Below are 22,865 nucleotides of genomic sequence, written 5' to 3' on the forward strand. Positions count from 1 at the left end.
CTTTTAATTACTTTTGCTTGATATTCCTCTACATTTTCCCTGAACAAAGATACAACATATCAAAAAAGCTTCGATCAACTCATTATTTACAACAATTTGAGGAAGAACTCCCAATTTTCACTATTCCATAGAATGGAAATCAAGCTTCTAGATTTACCTCCAAAACACTGATATGTTTAGAACTCCATTCACTGGAAGGAATTGCTCTTCGAAATTGAGCTAAGTAAGTACAACCAAAATTATAATAAAAGTTTGATTAGTTAGCAGAGAAACATGTTAAACTTATACAGTATAAACCAAACGCATGCAACTTGTACATGCTACTGGTAACACCAATAACAACGATATTACCCCAGTAGCACTGTCATTAAGAACACAGACTCAGATCCACATTCTGCTTACCTCTCTGAAAACTTATTTAGTCACCAAAGCTTTAGATATGTAGGATCAATGGAAAAGCTGACCAACGATTATTTTCTCTGGGTTTTGTCATAGGAATGGTAACATAATGCAACAGCTGAGGAGCGGTTGGCAAGATATTACAATTAATTTCTATTAATTAAGATGGCACTAAACGGCAACTCCTTTGCTTGCATCTGTGGAAACAGCTCTATTTCCATCTTTAATATCTTTATTTTTCCCTTTCAGGGTTCTTCTGAAGACCTTGACATGGAGTTACACACAGACTTCGGTTCTCTGCAGGAATGGGACCCGTTCTCGGGTTTTCAGAACTGGCCGTTGTTGTTCGGCATGCCATGGGTTCAGCCTGAGAGTACGGTTCGTATTTGGAAGCCTGAGAATTTCGGGGCTCTGGAGACGGGCAGATCGAGGATCGATGTCACAGCAGGAGACTTGTGTGTCATCACGGAGTCCGGAAAATCTTTCGCTGTGGGCCCAAGAACCCAAGATCTATGCGATCTTCAGCAACAGAGCTCTTAAAAAGCGATGAAACTGACTTTTTAACATCGTAAACCAATGGATTGTTGTTATGTCTCCTGCTCGCTGTGAAAATGGGAGACACCTCTCTCTCTCTTTCTGGGAGAGAGAGAACGAGTGGCTTGTTGAATGGCGGATGAAATGTGATAGTCTTTGGGGCAACTGCAAGGTGTGTCTTTGGTATCGCCTAGCTCACGCTTGGGTTTGGTAGTGGATGTGCTTTTTTTTGTTGAGGGGGAGGGGGGATTGTTGCCTTGCTGCCGCTTATGCGTGGGAGGGGGGAGCTGGGGGGTACTTTGGGGTTCTCACGTTTAACTGTTGTTCATTCTTTGGGGCATTTCTCTGTTTTTGTGGATGTTTGTGAAAAAAAAGCATTTCAGGATGTATATTGTATACATTTCTCTGACATTAAATTGGACCTTTCAACCTTTAATTGGTAGACAATAGATTCAGACATGAAATGTGGAAAATTGATGGAGCTCTTAAGGAATTATTGTTGTTGTTCCTCTCTGCACCTTGTGGTGTACCAATCTTGCTGTTTCTTTAGCACCTGTCTGTCTTTATGAGGCTGAATTGCTAGCTCGATGCTCAACACAGCTTGGATGGAAAGTGTACAGGGAGCCAGCTGGAATCAAACCCAGGACCGCTTGCTTTGAAGTCTGGTGCAGATGCCACTAGCCAGCTTTAACAAATTATAGGTCAAAGTTATACTCATGTACATTAGCTGTTTCCATTGTACCAAATTATTAATGTACTGCAGCCCACACCAGAGATGAACAAATCAATGTTAGTTGCTTCCTATATAATCATCAGGAAGCTGACCTTCGGATGAACTTAATATCATCAGTAAGAGATTATTGCTGTCAAACACAGGAAGGCAAAAAGTAAGAGCTGATCTCTGTAACAATGCAAGAGTAAATTAAACAAATGCCATCAGTAAATCAAAGAAATGCTAACACCAGTTAACAGATACAGGAATTGAAACAAAGACATAAAGCAGCTTCTACCTGTCATTTAGTTCCTGGGCAATGGAAAGATGTTTAAGGTGGTAGTCAATAGCTTTCTCATAATCTTCCAGCAGAGTATACGTGTTGCCCAGGCTGTAACAAGCTTGAGCTTCCACAGCCTGGTCCTTTAGCTGCCTCGAAATATGAAGAGTTTTTCTGTGGAAATAAAAGCACAAAATCCCTTGACAAACTTGATCAAATTGATTCCTTATAAGGAAATGCACTAAAATCAGAAAGCAAGCATTATTGAAAGAGCTTTTAAAAAATCTGATACCCTAACAGGATCACAAAAATGCTTACAACTCTCCAGATGTTACTTTATTAGACTTCTATTGATCTTTAGTGGAAGGAATAAAATGTATAACCTACCTTCTGAATTAAAAAGGATGCTGTGCCCTGTTCTCTGCCAGTACATCCAAAGGCAGATAACTTGGCCACGACCACAATTTTGCTAGGTGCAGATTGCTGTGGCTAAACGACTTGATGAGCTTCACAGCACTGGTAATTTTATATGGTCGTACAGTGCTCTGGAGCAGGCTTTTGTCTGATCATTTATAAGTGCTTTCCAGGTTCATTTACTCTTTCTCTTCACTGCTGAATGTTTAAAGCTATCACGTACGCAGAATCAGCAAGCTTGGCTAACTAATGGCATGTTATCCAGCATAAGCACTTCTGACTCCCACAGGAAGATTTCTGCAAGTTTGAAATAAATTGATTTCTATAATGTGCAATAAAGAACGAGAGGTAAGAAGTGGCTGGGAGTGGGACATGTGCACAGGGGAAGAGAAAGGAGGGGAGGAAAGGGAGCAGGGATAGGAGGAGAGTAAATGAGCCTTCATACACACCACTGGCTGGCTTGTATTTTGGATATGACTTAAGCCTTTTACTAACCATGGTAAACCTCTGTGACAGTTCAAACACATCTTAAAATAAATGACAGTTCAGCAAGGGTATGAAATCAAATAGATACCGTCTGTCCGTCCTTGCAAATGAGTATAAAGGAACTCTTGCCGCAAATTTGAAATGGATAAAGGGAGTTCCCCCCACTTTTCTAGCCAGTGAAGTTAGGAGGCTTGGAGGAAGAATATCACATGTCAGAGTCTAAAGAGATTGGACGACTCAGTAGGATGGTGGTTTGCATAATGGTTTGGCAGTACAGGCGACCCGGGTTCAATTCCTGCCGCTGTCTGTAAGGAGTTTGTACGTTCTCCCCATCGCCACGTGGCTTTCCTCCAGGTGCTCCAGCTTCCTCCAACAGCTCAAAGACAGTCAATAGGTCATTGTAGATTGTCAAGTGATTAGGCTAGTATTAAATCGCAGGATTGTTGAGTGGCGAGAGTCAAAGGGCCATTAGGGCTTATTCCGCGCTGCATCCCAATAAATAGCAAGTAACAGCAGAGTACCAATTGTGAGGCAAAGGAATCTGGGCTTATAAATTTATTCTGCCTCAGAAAACACAAATATTTTAAAGTATATAGAAACAAATCTCGATACTATCAAGCTTAAGATCCTTCCACTGAGCAGAGACTTCCCACCGAAAAGCAATTATTCAAAGCGCTTAGCTAAGGTTTGTGAGAATTTCTGAGGCTCCTTCACAGACATGACCAGTTTCTGATCAACCAGTGAATGATGGCAAAATGTAAACACAAGAATTAAGCTCAACCGCTCTCTGCTGCAGGTGGAGGTTCTCACTTGCTATAAAAGGGCATCAATCATTCTGGCGCCTGAGAAGGACGAGCTGCCTCGACAATTATTACCCAGCTGCACTTACAAGTACTATGTTAAAGTGCTTTCAGAGGTTGGTCATGGCTAGAATTAACCCCTGCCTGAGCAAAGACCTGCTCCTGCCACAATAGGTCTACAGTGAATGTGCTCTCACTGGCTCTCCAATCGGTCTTGGATCATCTGGACAATAGCAATAGCTATGCAAGGCTGCTGTTTATTGATTACAGCTCAGTGTTCAACACCATCATCCCCCTCAGTACTAATCAACAATCTGCAAAATCTGGGCCTCTGTACCTCGCTCTAGAATTGGACTTCCTCACCAAGAGACCACAGCTTGGATCAATAATAACATCTCTTCTTTGCTGACAACCTGCACAGGTACACCTCAAGGCCCAAGCTTAGCCCACTGCTGTACTCTCTCTACACTCATGACTGTGTGGCAAGGCACAGTTCAAACGCAATCTACAAATTCGGCACTGACACGATTACTGTTGACAGAACCTTAGACAATGTGTACGAGAGCTTTTACACCCCTTTGTCAGAGTTCGGCGTTCAATTTTGGTGACCTCTGTACGTCGCTGGTGCTCACAGTCCAAAGAGTGGGTTCATTGGTCATTGTAAATTCTCCTGTGATTAGATTCGGGTTAAACCATGGTTGTCAGGGTTGCTAGGCAGTGGAGCTCAAAGGGCTGGAAGGACCTATTCAGCATTGTATCTCTGAATAAAAATATAGTGAGATAGATTTACTGGCTATTTCAACAACCTTACACTCAACATCAGTAACACCAAGGAACTGATTATGGACTTCAGGAAGGGGAAGTCAGGAACACACATCAGTCTTCATCAAGAGGTTAACAGTGGAGAAGTTTAAAACAATAGGCAATAGGTGCAGGAGTAGGCCACTCGGCCCTTCGAGCCAGCACCACCATTCAATGTGATCATGGCTGATCATCCACAATCAGTACCCCGTTCCTGCCTTCTACCCATATCCCTTGACCCCGCTATCTTTAAGAATTCTATCTAACTCTTTCTTTAAAGCATCCAGAGAATTGGCCTCCACTGCCTTCTTAGGCAGAGTGTTCCATAGATCCACAACTCTCTGGGTGAAAAAGTTTTTCCTCAACTCCGTTCTAACTGGCCTACCCCTTATTCTTAAACTGTGGCCTCTGGTTCTGGACTCCCCCAACATCGGGAACATGTTTCCTTCCTCTAGCGTGTCCAATCCCTTAATAATCTTATCAATCTTACATGTTTCAATCAAGCTTCAAGTTCTTGGGTATCAGAATCTCAGAGGATCTATCCTCGGCCCAAACATATTGATGCACGCATGATGGAGGCACGCCAGCAGCTATACTTCATTAGGAGTTTAAGGGGATTTGGTAGGTCACGAAAGACTCAAGCAAAGTTCTACAGATACACCATGGCGAGCGTTCTGGTTGGGTGCATCACTGTCTGGTATGGTGGTGCTAATGCAAAAGATTGAAAAAAGCTGCGGACTCAGCTCCCTCCCTCCATTAAAGGACATCGTCAAAAGGAGGTGCCCTAAGAAGCTGCATCCATCATCGTGCCCTCTTCTCATTGCTACTGTTAGGGAGGTGGTACAGGACTCTGAAAACACACACTCAGCATTTTAGGAATACATATAGTACTTTTTTTTATTATTCTGTACATATATAAATAAATAAATATTAAATTGAACTAGTGCAAAAAGAGAGGGAAAATATTGAGGTAATGTTCATGGGTTCATTGTCCATTCAGAAATCTGAAGGCAGAGGGGAAGAAGCTGTTCCTGAAATGATGAGTGTGTGTCTTCAGGCTCCCTCTTGATTGCATCAATGAGAAGAGGGCACGTCCTGGGGAGGCTAGTGCCTATGATGCTGCTGACTGTGTTTACAAGCTTTCTGCAACTTTTTATGATCCTGTGCAGTGGCCTCTCCATACCAGAGATGGTGATGCAATCAGTTCGAATGCTCTCCATCGATAGAATTTGCAAGCATACCATTTGGTGGCACACCAATTCTCCTCAGACTCCTAACGAAATATAGCCAATGTCATGTCTTCTTTCTAACTGCATCAATATGCTGGGCCCAGATAAATACTCAGAGAAGTTGACATCCAGGAACTTGAACCTGGTCACCCCTTTCTACTGCTGATCCCACGATGAGGACTGGAGTGTGTTCCCTTGACTTCCCCTTCCTGAAGCCCACAATCAATTCCTGGTCTTACTGATACTGAGTGCAAGGTTGTTGCTACGACACCACTCAACCAGCCTACTTACAATATCTCAATGCATGAACACTATCTCATTATTTTGCTCTCTTTTTCCACTATTTATTTATTTTAATTGCACGTTGTAAGCTACAGCCATTTTTATGCATTGCATGGTACTGCTGCCACAAAAGAACAAATTTCACCCCATATGTTAATGATAATAAACCTGATTCTGATTCAAAAGCCAAATTACCTAACATCCCATCATCCACTGTTGCTGGGTAAATCAATCCTGAATGTGTTTTTTTTGGTAGATTTACTGAAATTCAATTTCAAATTTAAAAAAAAGTCAGGCACACACACTCACTCACTTTTATTAAATCTGCTCCACAACCATATTACTCCTGGGAGCTCAAAACAATTCACTATTTGTATTGAATTTTCAATGGTTACAAATATAAGGCAGTTTGAACCAGAAGGAACTGGTATTGAACAGAAATAATGTGTTGACATATCATTCTTTATACCAGTACACAACATTCAGATGAGGTACCAATTTGCACAGACCCCTCTCTCTAAGCATTTGTTAAAATAGACCTCCTATGTTACAACTCAAATACAGACATTATTAAGTGTTTGTAGATCAATTTCTTCACCTTTAATGTTTGCCTCTCATGTGGATGTCTCATCTCCACACAGTACATCTCCAACTCATCTGCGTCGTTCTGCCTCCATCTCCTGAGATATCGCACAAACACCTATTGACCATATTCCTCCCACCTCGTCTCCTGTAAGTACTCCATTCCATTCTCCCAGTTCAACTGTTACTGCTGCATTTGCTCTGACAATGAAACTTGCTGTACAGGTTCTGATGAAATGACTTTCTCCTGAATCATAGCTTAACCTCTACCATAAAACACAGAGACTTGATTGCAATTTACCTATTTCCTCAATCTCTGGTCAGCCCCTCTCCAAAACCAACAGTTCCTTGGTTCTTACCTTCAACTCTGCCAGCGTTTGCATTCAACTGATTATCCACCTGCTCCAGTAAGATTCCACCACACAACACTTATTCTTCTGCCCCTTCAACATTTCATGGGATCGGTCCCTTCATAACCTCCTGGTCAATCCTTCTGTTCCACCAACCATTCCCACCCTTATGGCACATGCAACACCTGTCCTTTCATCTCTTCTCTCACTATCATCTAGGGACTCAGTCCAAGTGAGGCAGCGATTTACATGCACTTTTCTAATCTAGGGTGCTGCACTTGGTGCTCACAACATATACCAGAAAAATCAAACGTAGATTAGAGACGGCTCTCTGGAGAATCTGGATTCTTGCAGGAGGAGAGACCCTGAGCCTCTGATTGTCCAGCACTTTAATTCTCTATCTCACTGACACTTTCAGCTGTCCATGGGTTCCTGCAGATAGGGCCCAACCCTGAAGAACAACATTTCATTTGGCTTTCAAGAAGGAGCTAGATAGGTATTTTATGGATAGGGGAATCAAGGGATATGGGGTCAAGATAGGAACTGGGTATTGATAGTAGATGATCAGCCTTGATCTCAGAATGGCGGTGCAGGCTCAAAGGGCCGAACAGTCTACTTCTGCACCTATTGTCTATTGTCTGGGCACGTTGCAGACTTCAGGGTTTAATTCAAATTCTCCAGCTTTAAGTAGTTTACTCTTTTGTTCTGTCTGCGTCAGAATTGCATTAATATATCTATATCCTTCTGCTCTTTTCTCCCTGATGAGCACATCAGCTTCCCTCTTGAATGCTTCTGTTATCTCATTCAACTGCTCCTTGGGGCATGTTCCATGCCGTTTCCACACTCGAGCTAATGAAATTGCTTTCAACTGATTAACTGATGATCATCACAACTTACACTATCATATCCTTTCATAACGTTGACACTACTCAAGCAAAACTCAAGATTCATCTATCCTGCTTGAGAGTATAAACTCTATTTACTGTTCCTTAACAGAGTATATTTTCTTTAAATTTTATTTAATAAGCAAATTATTGACTCTGTCTGCTTTCATAATTATGCACAGCACCAGAGTTCAAAATAAAGTTAACAGGGTAATTTTATGGTTAAAACAAAACCAAAAAGTTCCTTTCCATAAAGTATCATATATATATTAACTGCAAAGATCTGGATTTAAAGAGAGATGACAAGATTCTTATATCTAGATCATGGAATCAGCTCCTTTGGCAGCAAATGAAAAATGAGTAGGAACAAGCCACATCTGAAATTAGACCAGTGGGATTAGGAAATGGGGATTGGGATGAGAATTGGGGACCAAAACCTAGAAAGAGAACTCCGCAATCTTCGAATTTAAAGAGGTAGATTCTTGGTGGGGGGGGTCTGTATGTCCAGAAACCAAACACTCAAACTTAAAAAGGAGTAGAAGATAATATGCCTTAATAAACACGCTTTTATTTTGAGTGAAAGCATTAAAGTAATTTCCAGTAAATCAAGCTTGCTCATAACTAGTAACTTACAGTGCCAGTCAAATGTTTCTTTGCAGACCACAATTTCAAGATGTATTTTTAAGGCTAAGCTGCAATTTTTCCAGCACCTGCAGAATCTCGTGTAAATGAAGAACGCTTTTTCGCCAAGGATGTAGTTTTGCATAATTACAAATTAGCTCACTGCTGTAACCTGTTCCTGTGTAATTTAAAGGTAAACTCCAAATCCAGCAGAATGGCACTGCTGTAAAACTGGAGAGGCAGTCACCCCTAACATTGACAGAACATCATGGATTTGCATTTCTTCTTTAAGACTTCCTCTAATGGTTCAATATCCACTGAACTATTTAAGTAGATAATCTAACCCAGCATTCCTAATAAACCTCTGAAGAACGTTGGATGGATACAAGTACCAGTTCCCAAGGACCTGCTAAATCAAGGCTTCTTCCCATCTTCCAGATGAAGACAGAACTATTGGGGCAACTTTAAAGAAGAGCTGAGATCTACTTCCTGGGTCTTGGTCAATGCCACCCACACTCCCAACAATCAATACAAATGATTATTTCGTCTTTATCATCCTCACGCCAGTGTTAATGAGCAGTAACACCAAGAAGTTGTGACACATACCATAGAAATGTTAGGTCCTTCTCTGTGCTTGTTTCTCAAGGATATTTCCTCTCTGACAAATTCATGCATCTCTCCTTCGGAATTGCAAGTTCAATCATCCAACCTATAGCAGCCAATTCTAACCAAACCAATTGTCTCTGCTAGGGAGCCCCACAGATTTGTTATACTTATAAGGCACGCTCTCAGCTCCAATGATTTCTCCAAAGTTGAAGATATGTATTTGATTATTTATAAGCAGTTAGCAAATATATAAACTTGAAACAATGAAACTAAGCAAAATTCAGCATAATTGAGTGATCAACAAAAGATATGACATCCAGTGGTCCCCAGCCACAAACTGCATACTTACTTATTCCCTTCAATTTTATCATGCCCCCACTCGTGACTAGTTTCCATAAAATACAACACAGAATACAAAGCAGATAGAGAACAGGTGTATGGCATTTTTAACATCATTCAACTGTAAACAAAAGTAACAGTAATGTGACTGAGACACTACATAGCCAGGAATTCTCCATATATAACACACAACTTCCTTCAGTATTTGGCAACTTCCAAACAGCCAGAGGTGAGATTAAACAGAATTCCTATTTTAAAGAGGTTGTTACTATCTGCAATGTACCACTTGTAAAGATTGTGAGAGCAGATTTAAAAGCAAATTTCAAAAGTGAACTGGTTAAATGCTTGCTGGGAAGATATTTTCACAGGGAAAATGTAGATGCATGAGATTAAGTGGATAACTCTTTCAGTCAGCACATGGCCCCTGTGTGGGGAACTTTAACAACATATCCTGCAATATTTGACAGCTGGTTATTAGGGAAAACCCCAAATGTCAAAGTACTGCCAATTTTACAACACTGCTTTTAGATTTCGATATTGATTCCCCTTAATATTCAATCCAGCTGAACAATGTTAAATGAAGATGCACTTCTGCAATTCATTTCAGTAATGCAAAGATTTTCCAGAGGAAAAAAATTGAGCTGAGCCTTTCTAATTTGACTTTTTATTTGGCGAGCTCATCCACTGAAACAACAGACATACAAATCAGTCACACTGGTGTAATTAGGGTTGGCGTGTTTGTTCAGAGACGTTTCATCACATTATCTGCCACCAACTACAGATATAAACCTTTAATTCTGGAAGATTCCAGAACAGGGGATCCCAACCTGGAGTCACGGACTGCTTGCTTAATGGTGTTGGTCCATGGCATAAAAAAGGTTGAGAACCCCTGTCCTAGAGTTATGCTTGAAGGTTTCTTGCCCCTGGGGAGAACAGCTGGTACTCCACTGACAGATACATAATACAATAACTAGGCCAACTGTGACACAACTATTCATTACAACCATGACAGGGATAATTGGTGTCCTGAAGAGTTTTCCATCTCATTTCTCAGAACCTTGAAATCCCCTGCAATCCAACCACGTATCTCAGTCTTTAACAAGAGTTCTCAACCTGGACTCCATGGACCCCTCAGGTAATAGCAGGGATGCAATGCATGAAAAAGGTTGGAAACCCCTGGTCTTGAATATACTTGATTTTACTAAATTTTACTCAAAGTAAAATTTATTAACAGAGTACATACATTTCACTACATAAAATCCTGAGATTCTTTTTCCTGCGAGCATACTCAGCAAATCTATAGAATAGTAACTGCAAACAGGATCAAGAACATAGACGACAACAACCTTGCAACTGTAAGTATAAATAAATAGCAATAAATAACGAGAGCATGAAGTAACAAGACAAAGAGACCTTAAAGTGAGATCACTGGTTGTGGGAACATCTCAATAGGTGAGTGTAATTATCCTCTTTGTTCAAGAGCCTGATGATTATGGGGTTCTTGAACTGTTCTTGAATCTGGTGGTCCGAGTTCTGAGACACTTGTACCTTTTGCCTCATGACAGCAGCGAGAAAAGAACGTGGCCTGAGTTGTGAGTATCTTTGCTGATGAACGCTGCTTTCCTACGACAGTGTTTCATGTAGATGTTCTCAATGATTGGGAGGGCTTTACCTGTAATGTATTGGGCCGAAATCATTACCTTTTGTAGGATTTGCCATTCAAAGGCATTGGTGTTCCCGTACCAGGCCGCAATGCAGCCAGTCAGTACACTTTCAAAAGGTTCAAAGGTTCATTTATTATCAGAGCACACTCTTGAAATTCTTCTTCTCTGGGTAGCCATGAAACCAAGTAAGAAAGGCAGCACGAGCATCAATCCCAAAATCCTACCATCCACACAAAAAAATAGCAAATAAAAAACGGAATAGGCATATTGACCCTCAAATTCCCTCTCCCACACCAAAAATGAATAAAATTGAATAAGCATATTAATCCCTAAATCCCTCCTCCCCACACACAAAAAAAAGAAAGATTGGGTGAAAAACACAGAATATTAAAAAAACTATAAGACTAAAAAGAAGTCTACAGTCCAAGTCAACATCCAAAATGCAGAAAAACCTGGGGAACACTCTCCAGGCCCAGTGGCAGACCTTTCCTATCTCTGGTAGCAGAGTGATTAAAATACAAACAGTCGGCGCTCACCCTCCACACACGCCTCAATGCTTCAATCTCCCTTGTCGCTTTAATCGGCAAAATGGAGTCTAACAACAGCTTGCACCCCACAGCTGTCCCACAGTCTTCTTGCCATAAAGTTCGTACACGCTGTCTCTGTCTCCTGGAATCCTCTCGGAGACTGCAGAGCGCTGAAACATCCAAGCAATCTCCCAGCTTCCGCATTTGCCTCGATGTTTCAATCTCCCTCGTTACTTTAATCGGCAAAATGGCTCCTCGTCCGCAGCCTTTTTGCCGTGATTTTCGTGGGCGTTGCCTCTTCCTCCCGAGTCCTCTTAGAGACTGCAGAGCGTTGGAACACCCAATCTTCAAACATCAAATCATAGACACCAACAGTTCCAGAATCACATCCAAGATAAAAAGCAAATGTATAATACATTAAAACCAAAGTGAAATATATGGTTTCATGTTCTATCCAGGAGATGTTGAGGAGGCAGAGCTAAGTAGTTATGGCGCCCAATGGCGACTCCTTTGCTTGCATCTTCGGAAACAGTTCTATTTCCATCTTGAATATCTCTATTTTTCCCTTTCAGGGTTCTTCTGAAGACCCTGACCTGGAGTTACACACTGACTATGGTGCTTTGTGTTAATGGGACCCGCTCTCGGGGCTCCACAATCGGCCGCTTTTCGGCATGCCAAAGGCTTGGCCGAAGGTTTCAGCACGGATTCAGAAGCCTGGGATCTCAAGGAACTGGAGACAGGTGGATCAAGGGTTGGTGTCACCACAGAAGACCCATGTGTCGTTGGGGGAGTCGAAATGTCTGCTATGTGCCTGGGGGCCCGGGATCCTTGCGATCTCCAGGCACAGAGCTCGGAAAAAGTGACGTAACAGACTTTTAACATCATAAACCAGTGAGTTTTTTATGTCTCCCTGCTCGTTCAAAAATGGAGTCACCTCTTTCTCCCTTATTAGGACAGAGAGAGCCTGCAGCATGTCGAATTATCGGGTGAACAATGTAGTCATTGTAGTGACACCCAGGAATTTACAGTTACTGACCCTCTCCACCTCTGATCCTCCAATGAGAACTGGCTCATGAACATCTGATTTCCCTCACCTGAAGTCAACAATCAGTTCCTTGGTCTTGCTGACATAGAGCGAGATGTTGTTGTTATGACACCACTCAGCCAGATTTTCAGTCTCCATCCTGTATGCTGATTCATCATCACAACAGTGGTGCTTAGCCACACACAGTCACAGGTGTAAAGCGAGTAGAGCAGGGGCTAAGCACACAGCCCCGTGGTACACCAGTGTTGTTGGAGATTGTGGAGATGTTTTTGCCAATCTGAATTGACTAAGGCTTGCAATTGATCCTATTACACAAAGGGGTATTGAGGCACAGGTCTTGAAGTTTACTGATCAGTTTTGAGGGGATGATGGTATTAAATGCTGAGCTGTAACCCTTAAAGTGCAATTTGATGTATGCATCTTTGATGACCAGATGTTCCACATCGGTGTGAAGAGCCAATGAGATTACATCTGCTGTTGACGTGTTGCTCTAATTCAGAATCTCTGAGTGTTAATGAATACCAAAGATTTAGCCAATTAAGTAAAGGAATTACACTCCACTCCTCACCTCTGTCCTAAGTGGCTGAACTTTCATTTTAAGGCCATGCCCTTTAGGTTTTAGGCATTTCTTTCCCAGATGAAACACAATGTCGAAAAAACTCCCTCAGAATCCTACACTTTGCACTAAAATGAACTTGTTTTCTTTTGTTCTTTTACGCTCGTTCTTGTGAAAATTGTCCATAATTTGCTTTTTCCTTCTTGTGAATGTTGTTTTTATGATGCTGTGCTTGTGATGCTACTGCAAGTAAGTTTTTCATTGCACCTATGCAAACATATACCTGAGCATATGACAATAAGCTTGATATTAACATTTCTTTTGTTGATTCTTTCAATCCTCTCATTCTTCAAAACCATCAAGAATCTCTCAAACTGCATTGGATCCGGATTAATAACTATTTCATTTTCCATTACACTCGAGTACTGGCAAGGACGTTAAATGATGCCGAATCATTGCAAGAAAGTAGCCATTTGATTCATTATGCGTCAATGCTGGCTTTTGGATGAATTACCCCACCACAAAGTATTGAACTGTAATGTGGTAAACCTAGACTACTTAGAATCAGGTTTAATATCACTGGCATATGTCGTGAAATTTGATGCTTTGTGGCAGCAGAACCTCGCAATACATTAAAAAATATATAAATTACAATAAGTAAGTATTGCAAAAAGTGAGATAAAATAGTGAGGTTGTGTTCATGAGTTGACTGTTTAGAAATCTGATGGCAGAGGGGAAGCTGTTCCTGAAACGTTGACCATCTCTCTTCAGGTTCCTGTACCTCCTTGATAGTAGCAGTGAGAAGAAAGTACGTCCTGGGTGATGGGGGTTCTTACTGATGGATCTCACTTTCTTGAGGCATCACCTTTTGAAGCTGTCCTCGATTCTGGGGAGGCTAGTACCCACGATGGAACTGGCTGAGTTTACAACTTACTGCAGCTTTTCTAGATCCTGCGCAGTGGCCTCTCCATACCAGACAGTGATACAACCAGTCAGAATACTTTCCACAGTAAATCTACAGAAGTTTGCAAGAGTCTTTGATGACATACCAATTCTCCTCAAACGTAATACACCCACAGTCACGCCTTCATTGTAATCGCATCAGTCTGTTAGGCCTAGGACAGATCTATAGAGAAGCCGACATCCAAGAACTTAAAACTGCTCATCCTTTCCACTACTGATCCCTCAATGAGAATGGCTCTGTGTTCACTCAACTTTACCTTTCAGAAGTTTACAATCAATTTCTTGGTCTTACTGACTTTGAGTGTAAAATTGTTGCTAAAACACCACTCAACCAGCTGATCTATCTCGCTCCTGTACGCCTCCTCATCACCAATCTGAAATTTGGTCGAAAATGGTTGTGTCATTGGCAAAATTATAGATACCATTTGAGCAGTGCCTAGCCACAGTCATGGGTTTATGGTAGTGTAGAGCAATGGGCTAGGCACAAATCCTTGAGGTGCGCTGGTGTTGATTATCAGCAAAGAGGTGATGTTATTTCCAATCTGCACTGAATGAGGTCTCCTGATGAGAAGGTAGTCAAGGATCTAGTTTCAGAAGGATGTGTAGTACCAAGGTTCAGGCTTTGGAGCTTGTTGAGTAGAACTGAAGGCTTGATTACTTCAAATGCTGAGCTATAAACAGCAGCTTGACGTAGGTATTGTTTTTCACCTGGCAGCTGAAATGTACAGTCTCAAAGGATATTCAAACTCCTGAGTGATGTTCCTCTTCTTTGCTTGTAAGGACTGAAGTTAACTGCACAGCTGTGACTGGTGACATCTGGAAAATGCTACCTTATAAAAGTCAGCAGAAGATGGTTAAGTACTTTTTGAAATAGAAGTGGGTATAGGTTTTTAAAAAGAGGGAAAAGAAGATTGGAATTCTTGAGGGAAGGAGCAGGGGAACTAAACTAATTGGATAAGCTAAGCACAAACTTGCAATTTTGGTTCAGTTTCATACTGGACAAAGTATCACTTATCTTCTTTGAGCACATTTATGCGTTAATACAAAGAATTTGTTTAATGGAAATGAAGAGGACAGAGGAGAATCCCTTCTCTACCAAGTTCCAAAAATTTGTATGAATTTTAATTCTAAGCCTGTGGCACAAAACTAAGATGTGACTCAGAGTCCAACAATGGCCATCCCAGTCTTGTACAGCACACAAGCAGGAGCCTATTTAATGTCCTACTTATCATTATCATGAGGTTAACAATCAAACTGCTTTGTCTAATGGAAAAATTATGTCCTTCAGCTAAAGAGCAGTTTTATAGCTTGACACTAACATTTTTAAGAAATTTGGTCATCCCATTTATTATTTTAATGACTAACATCAGTCCAGTTCTCTAAGCTGCACAAGGGAGGGAGATATTGAAAGAGACACTTACATAAACAACCCATTCAATGCAAATGTACCTTTGATTATTTATTGTATTAAAGGGAACAGCGGGGATGTCACGTGATGATGTAGGATCGAGACGTGGAAATCCAGCTCTCCCGTAAAAAATCAGTAAAATAATGTTTAAGTGAAGAAAAGTTAGTAGATACTTTTTGAAAATTATTTATAAACTACTCAGGATTGTCTTAAGATATGTCTCCTAAACAGAAGTAGAAGAAAACTACTACTTTGAAGACAACACAAGTTGGAAAAGAATCAAGGCCATGAAAGAGCCTCAGGCTCAAGTGCATTTTTACCTCCGGCGATACAGAACAGGAAACTGCGGCAACATCAACCGTTTCCAAAAAAAAAAGAGCAACAGGAATTGCGCATGCGTGAAGGAAGGGGCATGCGCAAACACAAGCAACCCAAACTACAAATCCCAGCTATGATCGGAACTGAAAGTGAAAGTGAATATGAGGTGGAATCACATTCTCTGGATAAATCAGACGAAGATGAAGAGACAAACAAAGAAGAGCAACAGGAAGAGGTTGGAGGTGACATTGGAGACAAAAAAATCTTTGGTGCAAATAATGCATGAATTAAAAGCATTAAAAGTAATAAAAAAAGATATTAAAAAATGAAGATTATGTTTGATAAAATGATGAAAAGATAGGACAAAATGGACAAGAAAATGAAAAACTTGGAAGAAATAACGGGAGACACCATTGATAGAGTAAATAAAATGGAAGATAATATTTCTCCCTGGACATCAGAAAGAAAACGGTTGTTGCAAAAAGTGGATGTACTTGAAAATTTTAACAGACGAAATAATATTAAGGTTGTTGGACTTAAAGAAGGTATAGAGGGAGAGGATCCAATAATTTTTTTTCAAAAATGGATTCCAGAAATTTTGGAAATGGAAGAAGGAACCCAGTTAATTGAAATTGAAAGGGCTCACAGAGCCTTAAGATCAAGACCTTAAGTTGATCAAAACCCATGATCAATCTTGACAAAATGCTTAAGATATCAAAATAAAGAAAAGATCCTGAAGGCGGCTGACCAACGTGCCAGAAAGAGAAACGGGCCATTGATGATAGAAGGGAAAACAGCTCCTTTCTATCCTTATATAAGTTATGACCTTTTGAACAGAAAGAAGGAATTTAACCCAGCAAAAAAAGTTTTATGGGAAAAGGGTTATAAATTTATATTGCACCACCCGGCAACCCTGATTATTGTTTTGGATGACAGAAAAAGAAGATCTTTTACTGATTATCGGGATGCGGAAGAATTTGCACAAGAACTTCCAAATATTCGCTAACCACAGCCAAAGATTTTAAAATGAACGGATTAAAGATGAAGACAGGGACAGTGAATGGAGTTGATGGACGTTTAAGGACAGAATATTTAAATATATTCTTAATTATATGATATGGGGGAGAAAGGTAAAAATTTGAGAAATATTAATTGAGAGTAGTGATATTACTTTTTCTTCTCTTATATATACTTTTTTATGTTACAGGGGAGCTGGGAGAACTTTGGATCGATTGCTACGGGATTCACGTGTGTAATCATGGCGATTGCCATGATCCGCACAACGAAGGGGGGGGTAATGTATTTTTTCTTTATTCACAAAATCAGTAGGGGGGTATTTTGTTTTTTTTTCTTTATAATCTATTTTTCTTTAATCTTTCTTTCTTTGCCTGGACAATCGGGGGGAGGAGGGGGAGGAACACATAGCAACATGGAGAATTTTAAAAAGATTCCCCAAGGTACTACAAAAGTTGAAAAGTTAGGTATTACTATAGACTGGAGTAACCCTGTTAAAAATAATGACTAATTTACTGAATTTTTAAAGTTTTAATGTTAATGGGCTTAATGGACCATTGAAAAGAAAAAGAATTTTTAAAAAAATTAAGAAAATGAAAATAGATATAGCTTTTAGCTGCATTTCATTTGAAAAAATTACTTATAATTTAAGAGATAAATACGAAATATTTCTGAAAATTTGGCGCCCTTATTTACAAAAGATAGGATTAAGTATATAGGTGCTCCGAAGATAAAATTATTGGTTATTTGGGGAAAGAAATAAATATATATACTAAAGCTATTATGAACTTCATGGAGCATGTGTGGATCCTCCGATATCCAGGCAATCTTTCTTTCTCTCTTTAACCATATAACATATAACCATATAACAATCACAGCACGGAAACAGGCCATCTTGGCCCTCCTAGTCCATGCCGAACCCTTAATCTCACCTAGTCCCACCTACCCGCATTCAGCCCATAACCCTCCACTCCTTTCCTGTCCATATACCTATCCAATTTTACCTTAAATGATACAACTGAACTGGCCTCTACTACTTCTACAGGAAGCTCATTCCACACAGCTATCACTCTCTGAGTAAAGAAATACCCCCTCGTGTTTCCCTTAAACTTCTGCCCCCTAACTCTCAAATCATGTCCTCTAGTTTGAATCTCCCCTACTCTCAATGGAAACAGCCTGTTCACGTCAACTCTATCTATCCCTCTCAAAATTTTAAATACCTCGATCAAATCCCCCCTCAACCTTCTACGCTCCAATGAATAGAGACCTAACTTGTTCAACCTTTCTCTGTAACTTAAGTGCTGAAACCCAGGTAACATCCTAGTAAATCGTCTCTGCACTCTCTCTAATTTATTGATATCTTTCCTATAATTCGGTGACCAGAACTGCACACAATATTCCAAATTTGGCCTTACCAATGCCTTGTACAACTTTAGCATTACATCCCAACTTCTGTACTCAATACTTTGATTTATAAAGGCCAGCGTTCCAAAAGCCCTCTTCACCACCCTATCTACATGAGGCTCCACCTTCAGGGAACTATGCACTGTTATTCCTAGATCTCTCTGTTCCTCTGCATTCCTCAATGCCCTACCATTTACTCTGTATGTTCTATTTGGATTATTCCTGCCAAAATGTAGAACCTCACACTTCTCAGCATTAAACTCCATCTGCCAACGTACAGCCCATTCTTCTAACCAGCATAAATCTCCCTGCAAGCTTTGAAAATCCACCTCATTATCCACAACACCTCCTACCTTAGTATCATCGACATACTTACTAATCCAATTTACCACCCCATCATCCAGATCATTTATGTATATTACAAACAACATTGGGCCCAAAACAGATCCCTGAGGCACCCCGCTAGTCACTGGCCTCCATCCCGATAAACAATTATCCACCACTACTCTCTGGCATCTCCCATCTAGCCACTGTTGAATCCATTTTATTACTCCAGCATTAATACCTAACGACTGAACCTTCTTAACTAACCTTCCATGTGGAACTTTGTCAAAGGCTTTGCTGAAGTCCATATAGACTACATCCACTGCCTTACCCTCGTCAACATTCCTCGTAACTTCTTCAAAAAATTCAATAAGGTTTGTCAAACATGACCTTCCACGCACAAATCCATGCTGGCTACTTCTAATCAGATCCCGTCTATCCAGATAATTATAAATACTATCTCTAAGAATACTTTCCATTAATTTACCCACCACTGATGTCAAACTGACAGGTCTATAATTGCTAGGCTTCCTTCTAGAACCCTTTTTAAACAATGGAACCACATGAGCAATACGCCAATCCTCCGGCACAATCCCTGTTTCTAATGACATATTAAAGATCTCCGTCAGAGCTCCTGCTATTTCGACACAAACTTCCCTCAAGGTCCTGGGGAATATCCTGTCAGGACCCGGAGATTTATCCACTTTTAAATTTCTTAAAAGCGCCAGTACCTCCACCTCTTTAATTGTCATAGGTTCCATAACTTCCTTACTTGTTTCCCACACCTTAGACAATTCAATATCCTTCTCCTTAGTGAATACCGAAGAGAAGAAATCATTCAAAATCTCTCCCATCTCCCTCGGTTCCACACATAGCTGACCACTCTGATTCTCTAAGGGGCCAATTTTATCCCTCACTATCCTCTTGCTTTTAATATAACTGTAGAAACCTTTTGGATTTACTTTCACCTTATTTGCCAAACCAACCTCGTATCTTCTTTTAGCTTTTCTAATCTCTTTCTTAAGATTCCTTTTACATTCTTTATATTCCTCAAGCAATTCCTTTACTCCATGCTGCCTATATCTATTGTAGACATCCCTCTTTTTCTGAACCAAATTTCTAATATCCCTTGAAAACCATGGTGCTCTCAAACCTTTAACCTTTCCTTTCACCCTAACAGGAACATAAAGATTCTGTACCCTCATAATTTCACCCTTAAATGACCTCCATTTCTCTATTACATCCTTCCCATAAAACAACTTTCTTTCTTTTTTTTTTCTCTTTTTACAGGGATATGTTGGGGGGGAAGGGGTTAAGGGGAGGGGGGAAGGGTCAATAATACTTTTTTCCCTTCTGTAACCATTTGAAAAATTCAATTAAAAAAAATTTATAAAGAAAAAGGGAGCAGCAAAGCAAAGTCTGAAATATCCTTACAAGGTAATGTTAGCAGCGCAATGCGAAACGAGAATGGCAGAATGAGAGAGCATGTTAGTCCAATATTTAATCCAAATTTGCTGCCAGATCTAGCTTCCCAACCAGAAAACTCATTGGATTACACAAGATTAATAAACACAAATGACAGTTGCATGACACTGTCATAAAGTCCATAGGACATTACAGCACAGAAACAGGACTTCCGTCCCATCTAGTCTATGCCAAACAATTATTACATTTAGTCACATAGCTTCCCATACTTTTCCCATCCATGCAGCGAGAGAAATTTCAGTTAAATGTTGAAATTGAACTCCGATCCACCACTTCCACAGGCAGCTTGATCAACACTTTCACCACCCATGTTCCCCTTGAAGCCATTACCCATGATCTCTAGTTCTAGTCTCACCAATCTCAACAGAAAAACGCCTGCTTGCATTTACCCTATCTATACCCCTCATAAGTTTGTATACCTCTATCAAATCTCCTCTCCTTCTACTATGCTGAAGGGAAAAAAGTCCAAATCTATTCAAACTTCCCATTGAACTCAGGTCCTTTGTAAATTTACTCTGCACGCTTTCAATCTTTTTGACATCTTTCCTGTAGAAAGATATTAGTACAGAAACCTAACTACATACACATTTTGCTTATGATGAAACCTACTATTTAGTTAGTCAATGATCCATTCACCAATCCTCCACTTTAATTTTTAGAATTACTGTACTATTCAGTCCTCTCATTCAATTTTGTATTAAAATACATCAAGGCAATGCATAGGGTTACCATCCTTGGCAATCACTCCCAGGAGAAATTGCACATGATGTAGTTGTTCACAACAGATTTGTTGACTATTAAGGAAATTTGAGAACATGGGGATGGATAATGCTGGAAAGCTGAGTTGAGAATGAAGCTCTTTTGATACTAAATGGTGGAAATGGTTTGAAGAAATGTCTCCTTTCTTTATGAACAAAAACTTACTTGTAATACTCAGCAGCCACATCAAATCTTCCCAGAAATATATGCGCATTTCCCAGGTTGCTGTAGGCCCTTCTCTCAGCCGCTTTATCTCCAAATTCTTTTGCGATTGAAAGACGCTGAAATAAAATTGAATCATATTGACTGATTATCTGGAACTTCACGGGAAAATCATTTCAAAATTCACAGCTTCCCAGGTAGTCAAGTAACCTTCAACCTTTTCAGCTTCTTTTTATTGAGGGACATAAACCAGTGCCCTCCTTTGACTCTGTGGCTAACATTTTAAGAACAGATAATTTTGTTGACTTATTTGACACCAGTGCCCCCTACAGATGATGGTTTGCAACAATCACACTAGATTCAGACAATTAGTGCCTCTGTAGACACTGCTGTAATAGTGGCTTTCAACAGGTTTTTGAAATATGACACTCTTTACAAATACTTGAGAAAAATAAAATATGAACAAATGTACAGCTATATATTTTAGGCAAATTCAAACTGCTGTATGAACATGAGAAAATCTGCAGGCACTGGAAATCCAAGCAGCATTTGCCATGGAGCCTTAGCATTAACCGAGGGGTCCTTGGGCCCCAGGTTGGAAACCCCTGATATAGACTGAGTCTTTTGCTCCAGATTCCAGCATTTGTAGTCTCTTATGGAAACATTTATCTTAAATGGAAATATTTAACATAAATGGAAACATTTATCTTAGGCATTTGCTTGTCATCATTAGCACATGGCACATGTTCTCTTATATGTCCCTTCCCATGTTGATATGCCACTGTATAATCTTAATGAAGCCTTTAAGACCTCCCCCAAATGATGGCATGTTACAAATATAGCCAATTTTCATTCAAATCTTGCTGCCAAATGAACTGTTCGATGTTCCCTTGATTAATTATGTGGTCACCATCAAAGCAGGAAGATTTCGTTTTGACAATTTAATCTATACATCTAATCGCTTTGCAACATCAGTGTGCATGGAGCTGACTGTAGCTTAAAACCATCCTCATCATCACAACTTGGCCAACTTCAAAGAGTTTCATTGATTTTACCCCACCATTTCTGCTTCACAAGTTTCTCAAATACCTACAGGATGGTCACAAGCATGAGTGCAATAGCCTATTTTTAAGATTCTTTGAAAATTGACTATACTCCCCTTTTGGATGATCGCTCTGAGATCCTTTTAATTCTCTGAAGAAGCATTCTTCCCAGGTCATCATCTTCATTTTCTAATTATTTTAAGCTTTATGTTTCCAATCCACATGGCAAATAAAATATTTTTTCTTTATTTGCTCCATCAAAATTTCATATAGTATGTAATACCTCATTGTTCAGAGTTAACTAATTCCAGCTTCCCCATATGACTATCAACATCACCTTTCATAGCCAACAGCCGGGACACAGTTAAAGGTACCAAGTTTAAATCGACTTTCTGTTATGATGCCAAGCGTTTCTATTTCCAAGGCAACACGAGTGAATCTGCAGATGCTGGAAATAAATAAAAACACAAAATGCTGGCAGAACTCAGCCGGCCAGACAGCATCTATGGGAAGAGGTAGTGACGACGTTTCGGGCCAAAACCCTTCATCAGGATGGCCTGCTGAGTTCTGCCAGCATTTTGTGTTTTTGTTTCTATTTCCAATTTCAATTAATTGCTGAATCAACTCGATTACTCACATCACCTCGAGCTTCAGTACCACGAGTCCAAACAGACTAATCTCGAAACGAGACCTAGAATTCAACACTCTCTTCTGCAAATAGGTCTTTGACTTCTTGAGGAACAGACAGCTGTCAGTAAAGACAGGCAACAACATCTCCACCATGATTATGCTGAACACTGGTACCCCACAAGGGAGTGTATTACTCTTGAGCTTAAGCTTCCATTTCCACTGTAACCGCCTGAGAGATGAAAAA

The 22,865-nt window shown here is 40.2% G+C and overlaps 1 protein-coding gene across 2 annotated transcripts in view; it reads right to left on the minus strand.

Annotated features, from left to right (window-relative positions):
• Positions 1–22,865, minus strand: part of LOC132407329 (G-protein-signaling modulator 1-like) — a 278,415-nt gene that overhangs the window by 111,410 nt on the left and 144,140 nt on the right. For both annotated transcript variants that reach the window (XM_059993671.1, XM_059993670.1), the window contains 2 exons: positions 20,952–21,067; positions 1,944–2,099 (listed from right to left, as the gene is read on the minus strand). In XM_059993671.1, coding sequence (XP_059849654.1) covers positions 1,944–2,099; positions 20,952–21,067 — 272 coding nt within the window. The remainder of the gene's footprint in view (positions 1–1,943; positions 2,100–20,951; positions 21,068–22,865) is intronic.

Source organism: Hypanus sabinus, chromosome 18 (genome assembly GCF_030144855.1).
Source record: "Hypanus sabinus isolate sHypSab1 chromosome 18, sHypSab1.hap1, whole genome shotgun sequence".
In the NCBI taxonomy this organism is placed as follows: Eukaryota; Metazoa; Chordata; class Chondrichthyes; order Myliobatiformes; family Dasyatidae; genus Hypanus; species Hypanus sabinus.